General features: G+C 38.0%; 2 protein-coding genes across 2 annotated transcripts in view; one reads left to right on the forward strand and one right to left on the reverse strand.

Moving 5' to 3' along the window:
- Nucleotides 1–17,897, forward strand: part of si:dkeyp-72e1.9 (syntaxin-binding protein 4) — a 69,446-nt gene extending 51,549 nt beyond the window's left edge. Inside the window, exons 14-22 of the mRNA XM_040116663.1 lie at nucleotides 4,538–4,634; nucleotides 6,374–6,501; nucleotides 6,724–6,816; nucleotides 7,508–7,573; nucleotides 7,749–7,946; nucleotides 10,825–10,941; nucleotides 13,673–13,722; nucleotides 13,835–13,965; nucleotides 17,360–17,897. Of these exons, the coding sequence (XP_039972597.1) occupies nucleotides 4,538–4,634; nucleotides 6,374–6,501; nucleotides 6,724–6,816; nucleotides 7,508–7,573; nucleotides 7,749–7,946; nucleotides 10,825–10,941; nucleotides 13,673–13,722; nucleotides 13,835–13,965; nucleotides 17,360–17,418 (939 nt within the window). The 3' untranslated portion in view covers nucleotides 17,419–17,897. The remainder of the gene's footprint in view (nucleotides 1–4,537; nucleotides 4,635–6,373; nucleotides 6,502–6,723; nucleotides 6,817–7,507; nucleotides 7,574–7,748; nucleotides 7,947–10,824; nucleotides 10,942–13,672; nucleotides 13,723–13,834; nucleotides 13,966–17,359) is intronic.
- A 487-nt stretch (nucleotides 17,898–18,384) lies between these two features.
- The window catches only part of rrn3 (RRN3 homolog, RNA polymerase I transcription factor), a 23,272-nt gene continuing 21,656 nt past the window's right edge, over nucleotides 18,385–20,000 (reverse strand). Inside the window, exon 17 of the mRNA XM_040117885.1 lies at nucleotides 18,385–20,000. This exon is cut by the window's right edge and continues 809 nt beyond it. The gene's annotated coding sequence lies outside the window, so the exon portion shown is untranslated.

A 20,000-nucleotide genomic window follows, 5' to 3' on the forward strand; every position in this document is an offset into this window, starting at 1 on the left:
TATGTATGTATGTATATATTTATATATATGTATGTATGTATATATGTATATATATGTATGTATATATGTATATATGTATATATATGTATGTATGTATATATGTATGTATGTATATGTATATATGTATATATGTATGTATGTATATATGTATGTGTAAATGAAGAGTACAGAAGCCTCAACTTTGAAGTATACAGAAAACCCAAACACACAAGATCAGTATTTACACTTTGATTTTCATCACCTAAGGGAGCACAAGCTGGGGGTTATCAGATACCTAGCCCATCAGGCTCAAAATGTGCCCACAATCGAGAGGGGAAGGAGATTGAGTGAAAGCACATCAGGGAAGGACTTAAAATGTGGTTACTCAAACTGGGCCTTCGTCAAAACCACAAAAAGATACAGAACAGTGAGAGAAGAAAACAACAATAAACTGAACAACTTTGTCATTCCTTACATTGGGAGTATATGTTGGACTATCTGGAAAAAGTCCGGAGGATTTTCAGCAAACACTGCATCCCTGTGCATTTCAAGCCCAGTAACACTCTGAGGTAGAGGCTTGTCCACCCTAAGGACAAAAAACCCAGACATAAACAGAGCAATGTAGTGTATGCAGTTTAATGCAGCGAGGAATGCACAGACCTGTACACTGGGGAAACAAAACAACCATGTCACAAACGCATGACACAACAAAGGAGAGCCAACTCCTCAGGTCAGGACTCAGCAGTCCACCTACATCTGCAGGACAAGGAACACTCACTTGAGGGACAGCAATGTACACATTTTGGCCAGAGAAGACCAATGGTTTGAAAGACGAGTGAAAGAAGCCATTGACATCAAACTGAAATGACCATCACTTAACAGAGGAGGTGGTCTATGACACCACTTATCAGCCACTTACAATTTAGTCTTGAGATCCCTCCCCAGGCAGTTTTAACACCCATTCACGCCATGACTCATGTGACCCTAACAACTGACCAGTTGGACAGGTGGGTCAACAACTCACATGTGACCTCAACGACTCTCAATGTATTAACGACCCCACAAGAGGTTAAATGCCTGGGACTCCTCACCAGTCAGTTAGAACTAAAGAAGCCTTTTGAATGAGAGGTGAAATGTCTTCAAGAACCTCAAGCAAGTCAAGATGCCTTCATATAGAACTTAGAAATAGCCATTAGAAGATGGTAAATACTGGTCATAAAGGTTTGTACATGGTTAGCAACAATATTCAGATAGGCCGGGGCATTCAAACCATCATTGATTGGTATAAAGGGGCCTGAAGTGTGCCAAGAAAACATTCTTCGCACCATTACACCAGCCTGGACTGTTGATACAAGGCATGGATTCATGCTGTTGACGCCAAATTCTGACCCTACCATCTGCTGCCTCAGCAGAAATCCAGATTCATCAGACCAGGCTATGGTTTTCCAGTCTTCAACTTTTCAGTTTTGGTGAGCCTGTGCCTGCTGCAGCCTCAGATTTATTTTCTTGGCTGACAGGAGTGGATGCCAACGATGTTGTAGCCCATCTGTTTCAAGGTTGGATGCGTGTGCATTCGGAGATGCTTTTCACAGTTGTAAAGAGTGATTATCTGAGTTACCGTAGCCTTTCTGTCAGCTTCAACCAGTCTTGTCATTCTCCTCTGTCCTCTCTTATCATCAAGTGCTTTCCCAGAATGAAAAAGAATAAAATCCCAGGAGATAAGTAGTTTCAAAAATACTCAAACCAGCCCATCTGGCACCAACAATCATGCCATGCTCAAGTCATTCAGTTCACTTTTCCCCCCATTCTGATGTTTGATGTTCCCATTAACTGAAGCTCCTGACCTGTATCTGCAGAATATTTATATATCTACACTAATTTATTTAGGTTATTGAAGAAAAATATTAAGCAAATTCACACCAAGGATTTTTCTCAAACTGATTAATTAATTTAGAACTTTTTCATAGTTGCACTTTTTCACCCCCACCCCCAACCTCTCTCTTCATCTAGTTATTGCTGTCTCTCTCTCACAGTTGGTGTCTGCTTGCTCTATCATACTTGCAATATTCATTTGTTATTTTTACCCTATTAACACATTCTCTGTCTTCTCTGCCTCTCACCCCCTGCCGTCCAGCTTCCTATCTCTCTGCTCTCTATTTTCCTCTGCCTTGTTCTCTGGCTGTGTGTCTCTGCCCTCTTAACAGTTTTGTTATCATTATTCAGCTTTGATTTTAATTGTGTCTTAACCCTGCTCAGGCATAGGTTGACCCTAATCTACCAATTCATTAATGGGATTAGAGAGACAGAGAAAGTTTAAAAATTGCATACATGCACAATTCTCTTTTGATCTGTTGGCTCCTTTGCTAATGCAAAATAGAAAGAGGGAAAGATGGATTATGGATATGTTTAGCACCGTGAGATACTGTAATAGGCGAGGAAATGTCATGAAGGACAAAAGTGAAGAGGAATGGCGAGAGAAGCAACCATTTTGAAGTACTGAACAGAATACAGTGTTTGGTTGTTGGTGTGTTTGTTAACATTGAGAGATCAGGCATTTATGAATATTACTGTATATGAACCTTGCTTAAGGTTCAAACAATAGATGGCTATGACAGGGATTGACTGTTGTGCCATGCACAGTGTATAAAGGTCAGCTTTTCAACAAAATTTTGTCACTGGTTCAAAGATTGAAATGGGCCAATGTGTCTGTGGAATCTACTGCCAGATTTTTGGTGGTTTAACTCACACAAAACCAGTTTCAGGGTGTTTTAAAATATACATTTAATATGTCTTAATGGATAAAACTGGTGGTTGTCTATGTGGTTGTCTATTACCAGTAAGCCTTTAGCTGTTACTCTGGCCTTCTTAATTACCTTATGGAGCATTCTGTGTTGTGCCTTTGGAGTCATCTTAGCTGGGCTCCCACTTCTAAGGAGAGCATACACAGAAATAAATCATCTCAATTTATAAGCAGTTTGTCTGACTATGGACTGATGGATATCTAAACTCTTTGAGATGACTTTGTAACACTTCCATGCTTTATGCAAATCAACAATTTTTGATTGTAAGTTCTCTGTGATCTCTTTTTTGTGAGAAACAGTCACTATCAGAAGATGCTTCTTGTAAACAGCAAACTCAAAATTTTTTAGCATTTTTTATAAGTCAAAGTAGCTCCAACCCACACCTCAAATCTGGTTTCATTGATTGGACTCCAGGTTTGGTAACTCCTGACTCCACTTAGCTTTTGTCGGTGCCATTAGCTGAGGGATTCACATACTTTTTCCAATCTACACAGTGAATGTGTAGAATGCCCCTACAGCTGCTGTCAATCAAACACAGACACAACAATCCAATAAGCTGAAATGATTTCCCCAAAGTCCTTTTTTCTTCCCTTTAATGAAAAACTATACTAACTGATTTCTGACTATCAAAGGGATGACTGAATGTGATTTCAGTTGGGCTTTAACAGATTAAATATGAAAAAAAATGTAAAAGATGTATGTATAGGGGTTCATTCTTCGTTCTTCAATTGTTTTCAATAAAACAGCAGTTTAGAAATCACTCTCACCGCAAAGTGCATTCAGTATCTGTTCTGGTGCTTCTTAACATATCACACGATCTTCCTCAGCAGATGGAATTTACCTCGTTCACTTTTTGATGATGATTTCCATTTTTTTCTGAGCTCTTTAACCTTAAAGTGTAATTGTATAATTGAATAGATAAAGTTTGTAGTGTATAATTTGATATGTTAATTAAATTTCATATATTTTATAAATATGAAATATTAAAAAGGAAAGGAGCAGCTCTAAAAACTTACTTAGTAGCTAATCATAGATGGGAATGTGTTACAGGATGTACTGGAAGAATTTGGACCAGTAATCTCAGCATTACTAAAATCCTGGCTACGGCCCCAGACTCAGCCCCCAGCCCATTAATGTAGAAAAATATAGAATGTAACCAGAGTTATTCTATAAACATAGCTCTGTGCAGAAACCTGCAAACAAGGTATAAAATGAATTTAACTGAATGTTTTTAAACTAAAGTAAAATGGAAATATACATTTAGCTGACAGTTTATTAGGAACACTTAGCTAAAACTAATTCAGTCTACTCCAAGAGTCCTGCGATTAATCGTACGCTCACAAAGGTTATAATGTTCAGTTTTTGTCGAAACTGTTTTACAGAGGTGTTGATTGAACTTAAGCGTCATTTTGTCGAATGTAGTTTGTGCTGCTGTTGATTTGTATTTTGTTATACTGAGAGGTTTTTCAAATATTTTGTCCAATCCATGTATATCAACAACTCTCAGTAGGCAAACCCAAACATTGCATATGTAAATGCTGAAACACTTTTTGGTCAAGATTGAAAGAATATCATGATTTATAATTTTTACAGTAACACAAATTGCATGCAGAGTGCTGCTGTTTGATGAATGTACATAGGCATACTGTAGTACTTCATCGGAAGTAATGTTATGATGGCTCCATGGTAAAAAAAAAAAATCTCTATGTGCCTCTCTGTCTTTATCTCCTTTACCTTTCTGTCTCTGTCTCTCTCAGGCCTTGTCCTTCCTTGGATTGGATGTCACAGAAGAGAAGAGAAAGAAGTTGAGACAGAATCTGACCACAGACCCACAAGGCACTGTGGCCTATGGAGGTGAAGCACACTTACAAACACACACACACACACACACACACACACACACACACACACACACACACACACACACACACACACACACACACACACACACACACACACACACACACACAAACAAGTCACACACCTATCCAGTTGTGTCAACAGTAATATGAAAGATCTGAGTTGAAATCCTGTCAAATCACAGTAATGGCTGCATGTCACTTACTGGTTGCGTCACTTGGTGTAACATGGTGTCACATTGTGTAACTGTGAGGCAGCTGTGTCTGTTTGTACCTAGGCTGTTGGTCATGGTTTTCTAGCATTTCTATGACTCCAACGAATGTACCTGTCCACACATGTAAATATTCATTGACAGCAGGAGCCTGTTAATAAATGTAATGCATAAATAAATGTCAAAATCTAAATCTTCAAAGTTTATTTAATGGGCACACGTTACTTAATTTAATGTTTTTTCCATATCTATATCTAGAAATACAAGTGATGTTTTGATCAAATTACTGCTAAAAATCAAATTCTGACTTGTCTCACAAAAGTCCAGATGCCAGGATGGTACAGGCATTTCAATTAGATGCAAATAAAATTGTCAAAGCCATGATGTGTAGGTGGCTATGATAAAACACAGACTAGGCGCACAGTATAAAGTTAATAGTGGAATCTTACAACCATAAACTGTGTGTTTGAGCCAAATGAGCCCTTAATGACAAGAACCATACATACCCTGTGAACAGGGTATTACAGGTCATTAAAGATCTGATATTTAATATTCTGAATGTTTTTTTTCTTTCCAAAGTTCAACCAGCAATTCAAATTTCAAATAAAAGTGACTAGCTTACAAGCTTTTCTGTGTTACAGTGCAAAAACAATTTGTATACAACAAATGTAAAACGCTGCCATTCATCTAGTTTTGAAAAACCTCACCTGTGGCTGAGCTTCACAAAATTGCAACAATCAAGCTGCTGTACGGCCTCCTGAACTAGACTGTTTTGGATCAATTTGTTTTGTATTAAGATTCTCACTGGGCCCAAATATCTTTTCTTTGCCACTTTGAATTTTTATTGTGAATGGTGAGTCATCACTATTAGACTTGTACTAGAGCAGAGTTTCCTGTTTGTGATGGAACACCATCAAACTGATTCAAAACCCATTGATTGAACCTGGGAATAACAGATAAGCTTTGAACAACATCTGATGATATTCCTAGGAGGTGACTGCAAGACCACCAACACAGTTAACACCTATTTATTTATTAATTCCGATTAGAGGTTTTTCTTTACCTTCAATGTCAGTGTGAGTTTTGGCTTCAAGCAGTTTAGATTTTAAATGTTCTTAATCATGTCAGACTTAATATTTTTAAGTGTTGAAACAAGTGTTAAAGCTTTCCAGTTGTTTCAGCAGTATAGATAAGGTCTAAAGAAAAAGGGCGTGCATCGTTGAATTAAGCACATTGTGCTTTGAAAAACGTGCAGAAACTGAAAGTAGAGATAAAAGTAAAGATTCTTTTAACTTGATGACATAAATGAATAGTATCAGTGGACATTTATTATCCCATATTGTATGGGTAATGATGTATTAGTTCAGTTCTTCATATTCTCTTAATGATCTCTGAGATTTTACGTTTGTCTGTATTAAACATTTCTGCCTTTAGATGTATTAATTGTTCTCTTAGCAGCCATGGTTACCCTGGCTTTTCTGTAGCAAAAAATTTCTTTCTCTGCCTGTCTGTTGACTCTCAGACTTTGTGGAGGCCACCCGAATCACCTTCCAGGACAACCTCGAGGAGCTGGATTTAGGAGCGGGTCCCTTCATGTTCTCCTATCATGAAGCAGCCAGTCTGATGGACACATCGGCCTTCCATTCACCTGTAAGCAGCTCTCACAGCCTCTCATATGCCAGCAACATCCCAAGGCTTATGACTATTAAACTGACTCAAAACCGCACCAAGTAACACATTGAGACATTGTACTTGGTGGAAGAAATAGACTGATTAGAAAATACATAATGGGGTTAGCTTTAAACAGATAAATCTCTTTGTTTTGTGTGTGTGTGTGTGTGCATGCATGCATGTGTGTTTGTGCGTGTGCAGACATATGAATCAGAATGCAGCTACAGCAGTGAGGAGATGGAGCAGTTTCAGACAGAGGTGAAGCAGCTGCAGAACCAGATGAAGCAGCTCAAGGTGAACACACACTCACACAAACTAATGGTAGTTGGATAAAGCTTGTGTGACCGCCAAACAGCCATAATTAGATAAAGCAATTGTAATTCACTAAACTATCTGTCAAAGATTCTCTTGGGGCATCCTACCATGTAACTGACATAAAGACGGGAAGGACTGGATGGGTCATGCAAGACAAAAGCTGGTGCTGAGTACATTTTATGTGATGTGGAAGACAACAGTTGATGATAAGTTCAGTATTATTGTGTCATACAACCTCTTTGACCGTCATCTTTTTTATTTTTTAACACAACATGAGGTGATGAATCCTCTCAGCCCACAATTGTTTGGCTGCTGTAAACAGATACACCAGTCGCTCCACTGTCGTATTTCTGACAAAGTAGGTGTGTTTTCAGCCTGCATTTTAGACGTGTAGTGCTAGTAGCAGATTCAGAACATGTAAATGACTAAGAATTGCTGAATGACTGACATTGTGGGAGTGAAGACTAAGGTGGCACTCGGCCCACAAGCTCAGTTGGAAGACAATGTACACAAGTCCTTTTTGACCAAATGAAATGTACCAGCTGGAAAAGGGCTGAAGGAAGTGGTCTCTCTGTTATGTAGTCTGAAAGCCACAGAGGGCTCAGAGCCACTGTCCTGATGTTAAAGCTGTAAAATCCTCCTGGGCTTGATCTGCTGCCTCTCTTGGCAGGTGATGCTGAAGGACATGGAGCATAGCAAGAAAACCCTGGAGGAGGAGCTGCAGAAGACCTCAGAGGTGAGAGATGAGCCAGAAAAGTGTTACCAAAGTGACACACCTGTGTTATTTTACATGACTTTAGATGCTGAAACCAGTTACGTAAATGCCAGTGCCATTTCAGTTTTTTATGATTAGATTTATTTATCATTATTATCATTATTATTATTAACCACAGAAGTTTCTGTTTTTTCAGAAAGCATGTTTGACTGTCGAGGAAAACACTCGTCTGAAGAGTCGTTTGCAGGCAGCCGAGGCAGAGGCAGTGCAGCGGCAGGCCAGTGGTGCTGAGCAGGATTACGAGGTAGTTATCCAGCTGCTGGAGGCTGAGATCACAGACTTGAAGAACCAGCTTGCCAGCAAAAGGCAAGAACGAGGAGTGGAAGCCACCAAGGTAAGTGTCAAGCAGGTACTCATCTATTTCTATCTCATGCTATTTTCTACTTCTACTGCATTTCAGTTTTACTAGTTACTGTAGATTCTAATTACATACAAAACATGCGATCAACAAAGAAAATGTATACTCAACAATACATGAAGTAGTTTAAATTAACGTTGGCCACCTGCAACATTAAAATGCTGAATAGATGTTAGTGCATCAATAATGATAATCCAATAATATGATATAATATAATATGTAATAATATAACACTCTGAGTAAGTGCATTATGCGTACTATTACTTTTGATACTTTAAAGGACCAGTGTGGAGGATTTAAGGGGATCTATTGGCAGAAATGGAATATAATATTCATAATTATGTTTTCATTAGTGTATAATCACCTGAAACTAAGAATCATTGTGTTTTCTTAAGCTTAGAATGAGCCCTTCATATTTAAATTAAATTAGCAGGTCATCCTCCACGGAGCCGGCCATGTTCGACCGCCATGTTTCTACAGTAGCCCGGAATAGACAAACCAAACACTGGCTTTAGAAAAGGCCTTTCGCAGTTGTACATTACCTGAAGGTAACGTAAAACCAACAGTGGTAGGTTCTCCTACACCCTTGGAAAGAGAGGGGTGAGGGGAGGGTTATTCCGTAGCTTGCATTCTGCAACCTCACCGGTAGATGCCATTAAATCCTAAACACTGGTCCTTGTAGTATATTTTGCTAATAATACTTTTAGTATTTAGATCTGATACTTGGACACTCTAGTTGTATTAATCTTAATATGCAAATTAAGTAGGCGGGTTGGTGGACTTGTGAACAAACTTCCTAGGTCAAAGGATGTGATGCCGCTGTATGGAGTCTACCAATTTTTCCTTTGCAGAAGTAGGACTTGTCTATAACTTTTTGAAGGGCAGCTTGAGATAGCAGGAAGAGTTAGTTGATCTTTTAGCTTGTTGAAGTGATTTCTTTCTTAAGAATGTGGTCACACTGTACAGATTGCATTTATTTTATACAAAAGTACATATGAAATTCATGTTTTCACAGGTGGAAATTAGAAGGGATTTACATGTTCATAAGTCACATGTGAAATGCATTTTCACTTGATAAAATGCACATGTGCTATTATACCCCTGGTTGAGATCTGATCACAGGGTGAACCAGATCACCCCCCGATGTAGCCTGGCTGATTGCAGTGTTATATGTGCGGTTTAACACCTGAATTAACGTGTGTTTTTTTCTTATCCAGATTAGACATCAGGATACAGATCAGATGTTAATACCAGATGGAAATTAAATCTTATTCAGAGGTCTAAAGGAAGGTGCAAAGTTCAGCTGGATTTATGCTTGATCCAAGTGGCTATACCATTGGTTACAGTACTCCGGTAAATCGTGTAGGTTTTGATTCATAGTTGATCTGTCTGAATTTATGTTTCTGTTGGACAATATCACATAGATCCCCTGCAGACAGGAGGTAAAACAGCAAAAGCTACTTTGTGTAAGAACAACCTCAACAACTTGTATGGACTCAAGCCCAGAGCCAAAAATTGACTGTTTGATATTATGTGGAGTTAAAAAAACTGAACAAAGCTTTTCCTCTCTTCTGTCTTCCCTCCATCCTACATCACAAGCTGGACGCCCTGCAGTTGGCTGCCCAATTTTGTAGCCTTGTCTCTGTTAAATACATCAAGCTGCATTTCTAACAGCCCTACTCACTGATCCACCTAACTCTATGTTTTTACTCACAGCCTGCTTTGATGAAAAGAAGGCTTTGTATTTATTTCCTCTGGCTCTCAGGCTTACTGCCTCACTACCTGTTGCTTTTCATCTCAGTTGGTAAATCCTCTGTCTGTACACTGGCGCAATGCCTAACAGGAATAAGCTATGAGACAAAGCACTGCCCAGTGACAAAGAAGATAAGAGTAAAACAGAAATTAGTACAAAGAGTCTTTGAAAGCTCTTCACCATCCTCCTCTGAGTACCACAGAAAGTGACAGCTGCTGCAACACATGTTTAAATATATGCTCTGATCAACTGGTACCTAGCTCTTACCTCTTCTTCCCTCTTCTTTTATTCCTTCCGTCCCTGTTCCTTTTCTTTTCTCCTCACTTCATTAGTTCTTTCCCCTTCCTCCTTCATTCAGTGTGTTTCCATTCACCTGATTTTATGCACATTTTCAATTTGCACATAAAAAAACAGAATGGATTCTCTGGAAATTAAAAAAAAATTAAAATATCGCAAAAAAGTTTTTATGCACGTCTGGGGTGGAAAAGTTGGTGTATCAATAAAAAGCAAAAAAGTAACAAAGTGCGAGAGAATTAACTCCACCAGCTGTTTATCTGTGTAAACCTCAACATATTCACGTAAGACAGTTTTGACTTCAGCATAGTTGATTGTCAAGTAGAGTTTAAACAGCATTGTTACAGTGTGCAGGTCCAAAACAAATCTGAAGTCAGTATTTAAAAATAATTCAATGTTAAAAAAGTCACACCCTCTCCTATATCCTCAGGCTATGCAGAGGACCACCACGTATCTCTGCTTTATTCTGTGTTATTACAAAGCTGCTGTTATACTGTACAAATAAACTGACAAAAATTTGAAAAAAGTTTTTTTAGATATTGTATTTACAGAATAGAAGTTGGTTCATACATTACGCGATTAAAGCATATTGCTGCTGTCCAGGGAAAACCATGTGTTCCATTGTGGTTGGATCATCTTTTTAAGCAATATAAACCCATGTAAAAACCCATTGGATCATTTGAAAAATGCATTGAGCAAGGCACTATTTCTTACTTCATAAAAATTTCATAGACAAAATCATTTGAGTACAAGTGGACACACTGACACAAATTATTTAGTGGGTATTTCTGTGTGTGTGTTTGTAAGGAGGAGGTGCTGGAGCTGAACAGGAGGCTGACAAGCATTGACTGCCAACTGAGGAAGTCAGAGATGAGCAGGAAACACCTGGAGATCTCCAACAAGAAACTACTGTGCTTTGCTCAGGTACAACTCTTAACTGGACATACCCGATAAAAAGTGGTTGTCTGTCAACTCCCTCCTGTTATTTTGTTTAAATTAGGTTTTCTGTGTTGACATTAAAGACCACAGTTTCCATTTTGTTATTACAGCTTGCCAAATTCTATATATTTTTCTTTTTGTCAACATATCCAGTGAAAACACACAAACCAAAAATAAATGTATCTTACCATCAAGTATTGTGTGTATCAAAGCCTGATATATAATAATATATATCTTATTCCTCTGTGCCATAGAGTTCCATTGTTGTCCAAAAATTATTAAAAACACATCAGTGAGCCACACTGTTGTGCTGGGTAACATGTTCCTTCATTACCATTAACACACACACTGTAGATTATTTTGACTCAATCCCATATAAATCGTACTGCTGCTGGAAATACACAAGAGCACCAAATGTGGATTAATCGCCAGCTGAAAATAGTCCCCAACAAATGCACTATTTCCTTCCGTGTGTTTGTTAAAACCTACAGTGAGCTGCTCTTTTAGGAACTAACTGAACATTTTTAAAAATGAAACTATATGTTTGTGGATTGATTTTATAAACTTTATGTTTTCAGTGGGAACCAGTGTGCTTGGTACTTGGGAGTCACAGTCAGTGTAGGGAAGTCAGAAAGTGTTGAAAGACAGACTCAAACATTGTTAGTTTGGACTTTTTGTGGGATTGTTGACAATAAGAAATTAAATAACACCAGATTTATACTTTTATGTATTTGAATGTTGATTCTGTAAAAATTACTTTAGAATACTTATTCTTATGTGCTATTTTGCAATTGTGCTATGATTAATATTATCAAGAATCACTCATGAATTATTCTATAAATTTTAAAGAATCTCAGGTCTGTAAGATGATTCCTATGACTTAGCACCTATTTCAGTTTTAAGAAGGGGCAGGTCAGTAAAAAGAGATCACCTTCAAAGGTGTAGGTGTCTGGGGAAAGGTTTTACATTTAAGATTTATAGTTTTTCTGGCTTATAGCAAAACATCTGTGTCATAAGCTTGTTTGGAAAATAAGAGCTATATTTTTAATGATTCCTAGTGGTTGCCAGTGGAGTGTGATAAAATTCATTTTTACATAATAGGCCTGTAAGACTGTAAATAAATGGGAAATCACTCCATGACAATCAGCATATGTTAAGTCACAATGCATAAACCATGCAGACTGGGACACTGCATGCAGTTTCTTCAGCAGACTGCGCTCTGAGCCAATCAATAATTCCATGACAGTTCTAGACATATCCATCTGTTATCAGCCCCCCAAACTGTTTTGGAGCCAGTCTGCCCCACAGCGGCTGAAGGACACACTGCAGCTCTCTGCACAGTATGTTAAACCAGCCCGAACACTGTACATGGTGTTCCTACCTGAACCCTTCTGTGAAAACGATTTAATGTCTATATTGTTGAAGCAGTAACATATACATATTGTATAGTTTTATCTTCTCCTGCCTCTGAAAGACTTGCGAAGTACAATGAGGAAGATGGCGCTACAGGATATCAGGGTTTTGATTGTACATTGGTAACATTATATGGCACATGTATCCAGAAAAGACTGACGATAAAAAAAAGACACTGGCTGTGTCACAACCTCATTCACTCGCATAATACTCAATATATACGTAGACTGTCAGCAGTTTACTCTATAGTGAGCAGTTAATCGAGATTTCAGACTCATGGAACTTTGCATTGTGGGATTGTTTGCAGAATGTAGTGTACATGTCATGGACACTACTTTTTTGTTACATTGTTAGAATTCTTTAAGCTGTATAAACACGCAATACAATTCACACTCAGTAGTTGGACACTCAAATAAATGAAGGACAGCAAAAATAATGCACTATATAACAAATAGGGAGGTATTTTGGTTGCATCCACATATATCACTTTTATTTTCAGACTGTTGGATCCAATCAAAGTTTTACATGGTTCAAGACATGTGTATAAATGTGATTAGATGATACTAATCAGCTGGTTGCCACGCAGCTGATGAATTAGCCACTGACACTATTTAAGCGCTCTGCCTGAACAACACTTTACTCTGTTCATTACAACATATAGAGGATATGTGATATTTTGGACATAAATTACAGTTTGATGTCGAACAAATGCAATGTTACCCAAAACAGCCAAAATAAAACAAATTCTTTCATTTTATTGAAATAGGGTTTCTACATTTAATATAGGAACTCAGTACCGCTGCTTAAGTCAGATGCAAACCAGAACTGAGGTGGGAAGTGAAAACAAAAGTGGAGATCTTCATCAACATGGACCAATGGAAAGGTTTACCTGAATGCAAAGGGCATATATTAATTTTCAAAACTTGGAGCCCCAATCTAAAAATGACCTGAGGACAGACAGACCCAGTCCAAAAAGACACAAATAATGGGACCTGATCCAAAATATGGTCAACCAGAACAGACCCAAATAGAGAGAGGAAGTCAACACTTACACCTGACCCGAGACAATACAACAGGACTCTACCCTAATAGACTGAACACAGTATGTTTTGGCTCTGATCCTACTTGGGTGCATCTTTTCTTTCCCCTTTCAGCTCCCTCTAAAAACACTTAATAGCCTTCTCTCTCTGCAGCCCAATTTTGATGTAACAGGAAGACCTGATCTCTGTACTGGTTCAGTGTTATTTCTAAAACAGCTTTGTCACAGAACCTTTCATAACTGTTACATTATCGCTCTCTTTAGAATGTCCACAAAGTGCTGACAACACCCAGCCTGTTTGGAGGAGAAGGCGGGTAAGAGACCCTGAACGTCCACTGCTCAACATCACATTATTAGTTCCCATATCTCTGCAGTAAGAGTCCTGTTGTAATCCTTCCTCCTGTGTATGTGCTCTGTATATATCAGGAGCAACAGGTCGTCTCCAGCCACTGACAGCCCCGACACCCCATCACCACTTCCTGATCCTGCCTTCCAACTGGCTGCTGAGGCCAAAGAGCTCGTGGTGGGGGTCTTCAGTGTCACTGCTGATGGCAAAGGTACGGAGTACAGACCGGAATACACTAGAGCAAGCTAATAAAAGACTTGACTAGAATACTCAACAATGCACCACACTAGAGCTGAAACAACTTGTGGAGTAATCAATTTTGTAGATCATCATTAATCTGCAACAACTTTGGTAATTGATTATTGTTTAATCCATTTTCCGAGCAAAAATAACATTTCATTGGTTTCAGCTTCTCAACATTAAATATTTGCTGCTTTGATTTTATAGATAGAAAACTGAATGTATTTGAGTTTTGGACTGTAAGACAGACTGTAAGAACAAACAAGCAAGAGCTAAATTTGGGAGGGGCATTTTCACTATTTCCTCACATTTATAGTAATAATAATAATCATGATACCACATTTTATTAATACAGCGCTTTTCATAACAAATGTTACACATTGCTCCACAAGGCAATAAAGCAAGATACATTTAGGTACATTAGTATTTGGACAGTGGCACAATTTTCGTAATTTTGCCTCTGTACACCACCACAATGGATTTGAAACAAAGCCATTAAGATGTGATTGAAGTGTAGACTTTCAGCTTTCATTCAAGGAGTCCCTTATTTTCAGAGGCTCAAAAGTAATTGGACAATTTCCTTCTAATCAGTTTCATGGCCAGATGTGGCCTGTTTCCTCATTGTTTCATGACAAATTAAGCAGATGAAAGGTCTGGAGTTGATTCCAAGTGTTTAATTTGCTTTTCATGGGAACTCTCTATATGCAGTCCAAAGAAGGAGGCAATCAATAGGCTGAAAAAAACAAAACAAACCCATCAGACAGATAGCAGAAACTTTAGGAGTGGCCAAATCAACAACTGGGTACATTCTTAAAAAGAAGGAATAAACTGGTCTGCTCAGCAACACCAAAAGGCCTGAAAGACCACAGTAGACAATTGTGGTCTTCAGTTCACTTACTGAAGACAAAACTGAAGGCAGAAAGACCCATAAACAAGCAGCAACTGAAGGCAGCTGCAGTAAAGGCCTGGCAAAGCATCTGAATGGAGGAAAACTCAGCATTTTGTGATTAAAATGGTTTAAACACTTCAGGCAGTCATTGACTGCAAAGGATTTTCATCCAAGTATTAAAAAATAATCCTTATATTTATAATTTTGTTGATTTGTCCAATTAATTTTGAGCCTCTGAAAATGATGGACTATGTAATAAAATGTCTCTAATTCCTAAATGTGATGTTTTTTTTTAAACCCCTTGAATTAAAGCTGAAAGTCTACACTTTAATCACATCTTGATTGGTTCATTTCGAATCCATTGTGGTGGTGTACAAAGGCAAAATTACAAAAATTGTGTCACGGTCCAAATACTTATGGACCTAACTATAAATGAAACAAAGGTAAACACAATGAAATAACTATTAAATCAGAGCAGAACAATAAAGATCAAGAACAAATGTAATTGTTAAATATTAAACAGCTAAAACAAGGTGACAAAAACAAATATATTCTGTATAATGTTTATACATAAATGTGTATATATACATACATACACACACATGTGCATAGATATGTACTGTATATCTTTGTACACTCACTTCACCATACATATGCACATACACAGTACATCTACTGTATGTGCAAATACAGACACACATAACATTGGGACATGATAAAAATTCTATCCTAAAATTTTTTTAAATGCTATTTAAAAGTGGGCACATGCTGATAATCTAATCTCTATAGGAAGTGTATTCCAGAATGGAACCAGTCCACTTTGTTCTTAAAAAGTAAGTAATAATTAAAAAAAAAAAATCTGTTCTAAAATATAGACAAAGCCAGTGCAATGGTGCTAGGACAGGTTGTCTGGGATCCCTTTAATTATTGCCCATTAAAAGCCAGGCAACTGAATTCTGAACCAGTTCTAGCCATGAACGTTTTATATAGTTTACATTTCATAGACCAAATGATTACCTGACAAATAATATTCTAATCAGATGATTAATCGATACTGGAAATAATTGCTAGGTTGCAGGCATAGAGTAGACTGGTCTGAACTTTTGTGGGATTCAAGTGTTTATTTTCTTCTCTCCAAAAAGTTTGTTGGTATGAAATGTGTTTCAGACAACTCATAAACTAAACACACACATCAACTTTGTTTTGTTCTAGGTACTCTGCAAGTCTTATATCTAGTGATATAACACTAAATAATTAATAAATTAATGCTCGTAACAATGTCATATTATAATATATAAAGTATTCCAGTGGTTATATATAGTATTTTTAAGAGCCTAGATCAGTGGTTTATTTAAATAACTTACTAACAGGAGCAGAAACTGCACGTCACACATCTCTCGTTAGCATACCTGCAAACTTGTTGCCTTTCGGTGACAATTGCTGTTTTGATTTCAAATAGGTAATTTGTGGGATTCGTGCAGATCCAAGGAGTTTTTGAAATTATTTGGCAGCGGGGGGACCATAACCCACCTCCCGCTCTTGTCAAAGTGGGTGTCAATGTTTACAACTTTAATGAGAGGCTGAAGCGGAACTATCCCTCTTGTCATGAAAAGAGAAAAAAAAACCTAAAAAACATGAGATTGAATTTCAGCAACAGCAATCGGGTAAACTTGTGTTCCATCCTCTCCAAGTTTGATATCAGCAAATAACCGTAAAATTAAGGTGCTGTGCTTGCCTGCAGTGCATCTTTCCCTTGTCTGTCTGTGCCGCTAAACTCGCTGGACAGTGCATCTCTTTGTTTACATGGCTAAAGAGGCAGGTAGGATGGCAATAGCTGTAAAGCTGTTGATTTTGCAGGTCCGCGTTAGTCATTGTCATGTAATGAAAAATACAAGTTAAACTTTAGACCAAAATGTAGTGTTTATACACTAAAGGAACAAAGCTCTCCTGCTATACTGACAGTGATCTCAAGAGCAAGAGAGGCTTCTTCATCTTTTAGATTTGACTGATTTGTTTGCTAGAGAATCACCTGTCTCTCTATCTCACCCTCTCACATTTGTACTGATCAAACTTATACATATAAGTTGTTTTGCATCTTTTTCACAAGAGTACCAACAAATGAGGAATTAATAAAGCAGAATATGACACTGAAAATATAAAAGTAATATTTTTGTTTAAAAATTAAGTCCTTCCTAAAGTAGTTATGTCTTATAATTTATTTCTGCCCCCTTGTATATGTATTTTTTTCTATTTTTTGTTGAGCTGAGTTGAGTGCAGTGTGGGCACAGGCAAAAAAGAACATTTATAAGAAATCATAATCAACATGAAAGATACCCATAGTGGTGATAGCATACATGATATCATACAAGCAGAAAAGAAACAATGAAGAAATAATTGCATTATGTTAATTAAAAATCATAATTACTGCTATTATAAACTCAAAGTATTTTTCTGTCCAATTGTGGTTGACCTGCAGCATCAGAAAGTGTGTCAGAGGCGGTATCAGTCCCAGATGTCAGACCTCATCATATGTGAGCAACAAGAGCCAGAGAAGACAGTTGGAGGGCCAGGGCAGGCTGAAAAGGTGGAACAAACTGAACCCGCAACTGACTATCCCAGTCAACAGCCAGACACAACGGCAGCCAATATAACTTCTGGAAATAATTACATCACTTCAGTAAATCTAAATCCTCAATTCACACAACACAGCCAATGTTTTAATGCCAAAGCTTGTTCGCACACATCAAATTAGTGTCTTCCTTTGTACTGTTCAACAATCTCTCTGGAGGGTTCAGCAGTGGGATGTGTTGGAATCAGCCGTGACCCGAAGACTCTCATCATTCACTGATAAATCATATGTACAGAATTCACCATGAGAAGTGCTCTGCCAAATAAAAAGTCTGCTGGAATTCTCTTTTGTGTTAGTTTAACAGCAGGTGGTGTTGGAGGAGCTGCATGGCTGAGTCCACAACACACACATGCTGCTGTAAACCTTGTTAATAGACCTCCCTGACCTCTTTTCTAACCACACAGATTCAGTCCATGGGTTGCATGTAAAGGAAGACTTCTCTCCTTGGAAAAGACAATCCTGAGCTGGTCTGTTCAAAGTCTTCCACGGTCATACTTACTCGCTAACATCTACCTCCCTCACACACTGTTACTTCTTTGTTCTGCCACAGAGGTAATAAACTGTTGAGCAGAAATTATTAATAAAAAAACAACAGTGTCCCTTTTTCCATCATGCTAACTCTCCTTATGCCCTTACTCATTAACAAAAGGCAAAGAATGACGTTTTTAAAGACATTGGACTTGAGCTGTGTTTGTCATCTGCAGCTTCATAATCACTGCATGGTTCATGTTGATGTGTCTCCTGCATCCATGAATGGCTTTAATGTCACTGTAGCTCCAGCTGTGTAAACTCGTGTTTAGTAGTCACAGAGTCTAGGCAGACATCAGTTATAGGATACATGTGGAACACTGATTTTATTTATACAGATTCTGACATGTCCTTTAGTTCAACCAGACTGCATCTTTGTTGTGGCTTCATATTCTTTCTGTTAATGTTTTATATTAAAGGAATAACTGATGACTGGACCTGATGTTGTGTTTTTCAGAGATAGTTAACTACCATTTGATTTCCAATACTAATAGTACTTTCCACAGGGTGACAATTTTACCAAATGCAAGGAAATTATTTCAAACATGACAAACATGAAGTGTGTGTCACAGCCTGCAGTTTCCCACAGAAGCAACTAAAGCCGGTTACTGTGCTTTTCACACTGCAAGACGTTTTTGCACGATGGTACATAAAACCACACAACTGATCTCAGACAAAGTGTACTGATGACACTATTCTTCCAGTTCCACAACTTTAGAGAATCAACGCTATATTCAAAGAAAACAGATGAGAAGTCACTATGGGGCAGTTGTGGCATAAAAATAGCACAGAAGGTATTTACACAAGCCACAACGAAGGTTGTGGTGGAGAAAAGAAACATGAATTAACTTTAATCTACAGAAATCTCAGTGAAATCAGACAGAGTTAAAACACCACACAAATATATAAAAGGTCTCAAAATGAATAAACAAGTAACATAAGATAGACTAACTAAAAACCAATTATTAGAAAGAATTGGGTAACAATAGTATCCAATTCATTACAGGATATGTTCACATTTATTCAAGTCTGTCTTTAAAACATTATTCACAATCCCATATGTACACTGAAAGCATTGTTGGTGGCTTTACTGTTCATACTGGCTGCAAAGAGATCCCTTCTTAAAGCAATTCAGTGTAAGTGATGGGAGACAAAATCCACAGTCCTCGTTCTGTGAAAAAATAATTCCAAAGTTCAGCCAAAGTATCAGCTGTGTACAAAATTCCTTCTTTTTGTTACTATTTTTCCATTGTGGCTCAGCAAGGAAAAATGGAAACACGAATAAGAAACTTTGGAAGATGATTATCTGATTGGTCTCAGTCAGACTGCTCAAGCCTCATAGTACATATTGACATGTGAGTAGTAGTAGTGGTAGATGTTTTAAGACAGAGTTTAAAAAAATCTTATCCTATCCTTTAAATTTCTTTTTAAGATTTTATAACTGCATTTTTCCGTCAGCACCATCTCCACCCTCTACATTGTCTGTGCTGAGCTGCTGGACCTGCTGTGCTCGCTCTCTCTCAGCTGCAGCGGTTTATGTATATTTTGCACATTTTTGATGCATAGGGTTATGCCGCGCCATCTCATTTTTGTTTCCCATGAATCTCATTGAATTACTTTTATTGCATTAATATCATTAGTTGCTGTACGCTGCATTGTGTGTGTCCACTGCCTTCCCCCCTGCCGCCTAAAGTTTCCTGTTGCGCTCACTGTTTTTTTCCCTTCTCGCATCTCACACTCCTCTCCAAGGATCTTCAACTATAAATTCTGCATTTGGCTATGAGAAAATCACCTGCGGCATTTGATGTGGTACAGCTCACTGTGGGGTGAACTCAGAACTGCTAAAACTACAGAACTTGTCGTGATGGGTTAGGGGCGGATTCCATGCAGACTTGTGGATTTTTGTCTCGGATCACAGAAATGTTTCTGGGAAAGTTGTGTATTTTGCACCAGGCTACAG

Source organism: Xiphias gladius, chromosome 3 (assembly GCF_016859285.1).
Source record: "Xiphias gladius isolate SHS-SW01 ecotype Sanya breed wild chromosome 3, ASM1685928v1, whole genome shotgun sequence".
In the NCBI taxonomy this organism is placed as follows: Eukaryota; Metazoa; Chordata; class Actinopteri; order Istiophoriformes; family Xiphiidae; genus Xiphias; species Xiphias gladius.